This window comes from Poecilia latipinna, unplaced genomic scaffold (genome assembly GCF_001443285.1).
Source record: "Poecilia latipinna isolate Pla-1442-1.1 unplaced genomic scaffold, P_latipinna-1.0 Scaffold3487, whole genome shotgun sequence".
Classification (NCBI taxonomy): domain Eukaryota; kingdom Metazoa; phylum Chordata; class Actinopteri; order Cyprinodontiformes; family Poeciliidae; genus Poecilia; species Poecilia latipinna.
Window position 1 is genome coordinate 32,106 of NW_015116103.1, and position 5,758 is coordinate 37,863.

A 5,758-nucleotide genomic window follows, 5' to 3' on the forward strand; every position below is an offset into this window, starting at 1 on the left:
CAACATACCCCAACATGCCTCAACATACCCCAACATGCAACCAACATACTCCAGCATACCCAGTATACCCAGCACCACCAACCCTTCGGCTGTCAGCACGACAGTGCATGTAAACTCGGCTCCCAGCCTTTTCTCCCAAGTCAAGAGCAGCTGAGTTCTTCAAGTCAGCGACCGTTGAGCATTACTTCCACATACAAGCTAGCTAAGAAAGGAAATGCAGATGAGGGCCTCTGCAGTCATTCAGCCCACTGGCCACTGCTGCTTTCATTGCCAATAGAAAACACAGTGGATCTTCCTCTGGTCTTCATATTTCTGTCCATGTCTCTTGTTTCCACTGCTCCCCTCCTCTGGCAAGCAGATGTCACCCAGAAGTGAAGAGACGAGTGAAGTTAGGCGTTTTCAGTGACTCCTTAGGAATAATTTGGCTGCTGGATCTGGCTTAGAAAAGAGGACATGTTGTTTTTGTTTAACTTCAACCAAACATGTCATCTGATTCATCTTCAGGATTGTTTCAGTTTGCAAATATTTTTTCTAATTCAACCGAGCCGAGATGACTGCCTCAAAAAACAGGAAAAAAAAATCTGATATACCCAAGAATTGTTGTTGATATACATTTTGTTGTGTTATTTTCTATATCATAAGTTAGATATGTCAGGTAAATGGATAATTTGAACCAGCAATTGATATGTGTCCTCATGACCTGTATGGATGCACACTTATTTGAAGAAACTCTGCTGTTATTTACCTGATTGTTTGGGATCTACCACACATTTGGATGATTTACTGAAGAATTTTTGTCAGCTGAATTTGACCACTGTGAAGCTCCATGATGTCTTATGGGCCAGATTTAAGAAAGGACTCATAGCGGCAGTAGCACAGGGCTGCAAGGTTTGGGGGCCCCAAAACCTATTATTTTTTGTATTGTGGATGTTTTACAAAAAATTCACCTCATAATAAACTCATAATAAACACATGTTTTTTAGTGTTCTTGGATTTTTATTCATTCAAACACTCAAATATTCAAAAATTATGGAGTTACAGCACATGGAGCAATCTGCCTGATGGTTTTGATCGATTCTACTGACCTGCTTATTACTGTAATTTGCACAAGTAAAATATTTCCTGTCTTTGTTTTTTTCTCTGGATAGAGCACCAAAACTGACTCCAGTCGAGGAACCCTTATTCTTCTGAATCGGTTCCTGCTCATACATTCTACTTACATGCCTTTGTTTCTATGATGCTTATTTAATAGCTAATATCTGCAAATTTTATAGGATTGTTTTTATTCTCTAATCTTCATTTTTGAAACAGCAGCAAGTATATGTTTCATTTGACCTGTGAAGACTTTTATGCTTGGAGCTTTTTACTCAATATTTTACCACTTATGGAAAATATTCATGTTCAGAGTAAAAACATCAATTTAAGCTTTTATTCTTCTTGTAAGAAATTGTATGAACTGAATGCTTATATGTAGTGAATAAGCAAATCATTCAATCACTGGATTTTAAATGAGCACCTTAAACAAAGGAAATGCAAATGTACATATAGATTGAGTTGTTTCCATCTGCCACTTTCTGTGCATTTATAATTCAAGCTAAAACTGTTTGTAAAGTCTGATAAGTTGCTTATTTTCATAAAATGTGTTCTGTATTTGGGCATAAAATAAAATATCTAAAAAGTCAGATCTGCATTGTTTATTTACACATCATGATGACATAAATTATTTACATGTTGTCTAAAAAGGAGAATTTTATCAGAAAAGGACAAAAACAACTGAAAACATAAAATCATTACGAAACAGAAGCAATTTAAGGAAACAAAAATGTTGACTGCATTTTAAGGCTTACATTTGGTTTGGATTCATATTCATCTGATCCGCCAAACATTGCATTCAAAGACAGGTTTGTGTAGAAAAATAAATTATGTAAACATGTCAGAGCTCTTTGCTCTGGATTCTGGCTGTGTTGGATATAAATAAGAGCGCATGATCCCACTTATTGACACCGATAGTTTGCTGGGAAATTGGGGAACTGCGATAAGGCAGCACTGGAACCACAGATCCAAAGGCATTTCCGGTCAGGTCCATAAATGATTGAAATCCTAGAAAACTAGCAGCTCTGCAGGTGCCTGCTGCCAGGTCAGCTCTAAAATGAAACATAGCGGAGCATTGACTCACAAAGGAAAATGTAGCAACAGAACAGCTGGACAAACAGAAGGCCTACCATGAAGCGGCTGAAGCCGCTGAGCTGTCTTTGGGTTCCAGCAGCCACGCTGTCAGCCGGTGGTTCCGGCCGGCCTGGAGCGCTCCGAGCCGCTCCGAGCGCTCCGAGCTGAGCCTGCAAGACGAAAGAACTCTACATCTAAAATATTTCAAAAGATTTGAATGAGGCTGCTTCCGGCTGTATCGCAGTTTGCCACGCGCGGCGTGCAGCCATGTCAACGCGCGCTTTAAACAGTCCAGCGCGCAGAACTGTGAGGTGTCAGACGGCGGCGGTGCAGAGCCTCAGGATGCTGGTGGTGTGATGGCTTCAGTCGCTGTCGGAGCGGGCCTCCGCCTCTCGGCCGGCGGAGTGGTTGTACAGCCCCTGCGCCATCAGGTGCTCCGCCAGAGAGTTCTTCTTCCCGGTGGCCTTTTTAATCTTGGCCCGCTTGTTCTGGAACCAGATTTTGATCTGAGACTCGTTGAGGCTGAGCTCCAGGGCCAGGTTCTGCCTCCGCTGCTCGGTGAGGTAGCGGTTCTTCTGGAACTCCGCTTTCAGCCGCTGCAGCTGCTCGGCACTGAAGGCCGTCCGGGGCCGCTTGTCCTCCTTGCTCGGGGTCGGGGCTTTCTTTGGTTTGCGGGATCTGGGCCCTTGTGTGGAAAAGAGAGAACAAAGCATCCAGTTAGCTCGTTTTCAAATTTTGTTGAAAGTTTTTGTGATTTAAACGGACAGAGAAAGGCGCCGTTCCCCGAGATGCACTCTAAACTTCTTGACATGAACATCAGAGACTTTTCTTGTTCATTGGTGAATTATCTCAGGGACCAAACTTCAGAATGAAGGACGCGATTTATTCTGAGGCAAAACCTCTGACGTCCTCACTACATCTTTAATAGGAAACTTTTAATATTTCCTTAAATCAGATTTGGATCACCCGTTTTGTGTTTCCCCAAAATTGCGCAATGTTTGGGGTTTAAGACGAGGATTGTTATTTCTGCTCCGTGGTCTGAGTCGCAGGCCTTTCGTGGGCTGGAGGTCAAATGCCTGTCTGTTTTTATTATTCAGTATGACATTAAAGTTTAAAACTGGTTTTAATAAAAATCTAGCAAAAAATCAGCTGGATCAGACTGAATAAAAACAGAAAGAAAAGACATTTGATCAAACCGAGCTGCAGATGAACTGTGGCCTCGTTTCAGGCTCAGTTCGGGCCCGAACGTTAAAACACTTTTTCGTATTTTCGTGAACAAAATCAAACTACTTTTGCATCGCTTGTAGTGGTAGTTCTCCGGATGCTCAATGCATTCCGTTTTTATTATTATTCCTCCTTTAGTTATTTTTTAAAATATGTAGAGGAAACACTCTGACTAAGAACACATGTGACGTGTCACAACTTTTCACTCAGATGAATTAAATGTAGCCGCAGATCAGAGGTCAGTTTTTCTTTCTTGCTTTCTAAAAGGCGGTTTAAAATGTTTCAGGATTTTTGGTTTTCACGGCCCCTCACTTTTTTACACTCGCCTCCTCTCCCTCCCCCCCGCTGCACCCCCAACTCTTTTGTTAGAAAAAAAATGCAAATGGTAAAATAACAAAGAAGCGGGGAAACGATGACGTTAAACTTGGTTTTACTTCGGTATTTTATGTTTTTGACTGTAAAACATGTTTTGTCCATTTCACTTTTATTTTAATAAAACACTTTGTGTCCACTTTGGCAGATTATTACAGTCAGAAAAATCAAAAGTCAAAAACCCAAGACCTGCAGAAAGCGTTCGACTCACGATGAACATGCTGCATGAATCATAAATGATCTTTCTATAAATGCTTCATGTTTTATTTTGATCACGGCTAAATTATTCTAAGAATATAATATTTATATGTTGGTGCAATAACGGCTAAGTCTTTGTTAAAAGTGCTTCGTTTTTTCTTAAAACTATTGTTTCTGCTGTTCAACTAATTTTAAAATACTCTCGATCATATTTTAAAGTTTAAATAAGATTTTTTTTCCTTCCGTAGCCTTTCCCACAATTTCATGTTTTATTTATTTATTTTTATCTCAGATATAATATTTATTTTTATCTGTAAAATTCGCATTTTACTAAATGTATCTACAATGATGTGATTGAGGGAACATTTTCCACCAACCTGATGAAGGCCGGTCGGAGTACCTGGTACAATAAACCCAGGCCGGCCACAGCATCGGCTTGGCTGCTGGGCCCGCAGGAGCCGCCGGGGCCTCGCTGCTCTCGGGGCTGCGGCAGGAGACCCCTCGGCCTGAGTCGCAGGCTGTCAGCCCGGGACCACTCGCCTCAGTCTCCGCATGCTGGTGGTCGGACTTCCCCAGGCTGTCCTCCCTTCCTCCTGTCCTGCCGCGCTTTGAGTCCGTTTTGGAAGCTTTTCTCCCTGACACCTCGCTCCTCTCCTCCAGCCCGTCTCCTCCCCGAACACATAATGTGCTTTTCTTTCTCTTTCGGCCAAAGTCCGGCCTTAGGATGTTGTCTATGTAGAAGTTGGTGACCCGGTTGGACTGCTGAATCCCGGGCTGCTGCAGCAGAGGCAGAATGGCCCGGTTGGGCTCCTCTCCAGACCTCTTTGGACGCTGACGTTCTCCTTGAACATTTTCCTCCATAATGATGATGAGCTGAAGCTCCAAAGAAAGAGATCCAAGTTTCTGATTAGTCTCTGTCTTCCTTTGAGCAATTAGCTGATGCCGTTAGAAAGAATGAAAAATAAAAATTCGATAAAAAAAGCAGGCAGTGTGTTTGCATCTGAGGTAAAAGTGTTCAGTTCTGAAAACGCGCCTGTGAATTTCGGCCCAGAACAATCATGCTTTCTTTGTGATGAGAGCATCCCTCTCCTCTCTGCTCTCACTCCTTCACTCCACTGCAGCACAAACTACCTGTTACATTAAAACAAACGAACCAAAGTGTGAAAGCTGCAGACTGCTCCAGCTCAGTTAGAGAAGCTTCCTGAAGCACTAAATCCTCTTGATGAAAATGCCGCTCAAATACTTCCACTAAACAATTTTGGGTCTGATTTCTGATTGGCTGCAGGATTCTGGGCTGACGTCGTATTACGGGCCTCATGAACACGTGTTTTTGACCAATAGATTCACAGAATATATATCATGTGGAATTCCCTTTTCTAATCAGTAGATTATGCCTGTGTTACATATACAGTCATACTCAATAAATTCCGTTCGGATGAGGCTCTTCTGCCAGATTACAGTTTTTCTCAGTTGCTTTGGTGGATTTCTCGAATCATTTTCTACATTTACAAAACATTAAATGCATTTCTCAAAACAATTTGTATTGTTTTTACCTTTGTAGATTCTGCCCGGGTTACCTATAGAATCTACAGAATCCAGTTTATTTCTCAAAATTCTTAATTCATGTCTCAAAATGAAATATCTGTATCAATGAACATGTCAAAGATTCAGAATATTAAGTCCTTGTTTCATTGTGTTTGGATAAGAGTCAGATTGACTGTCAGTGTACTGTAAACAGGGTGAAAGAAGGGGGGGGAGGGGGTATGGCAGGGTACTGCGTACCCCTAAAAGATTTAGC

At 41.8% G+C, this 5,758-nt stretch overlaps 1 protein-coding gene across 2 annotated transcripts; it reads right to left on the bottom strand.

Annotated features, from left to right (window-relative positions):
• Positions 1–6: 6 nt before the first annotated feature.
• Positions 7–5,478, bottom strand: LOC106941077 (homeobox protein engrailed-1-B-like). 2 transcript variants are annotated; one of them, XR_001423255.1, is made up of 3 exons: positions 4,338–5,478; positions 2,223–2,851; positions 7–2,144 (listed from the first exon to the last, which is right to left on the bottom strand). XR_001423255.1 is itself a non-coding variant. In XM_015024018.1 (2 exons), exons 1-2 carry the CDS (start codon positions 4,819–4,821, stop codon positions 2,529–2,531), a joined length of 807 nt encoding a protein of 268 aa, XP_014879504.1. In that variant the 5' UTR covers positions 4,822–5,478; the 3' UTR covers positions 7–2,528. The 2 variants fall into 2 exon arrangements, 1 of the variants encoding a protein (XP_014879504.1); XM_015024018.1 differs by having other exon boundaries at positions 7–2,851.
• Between the last annotated feature and the right edge of the window lie 280 nt (positions 5,479–5,758).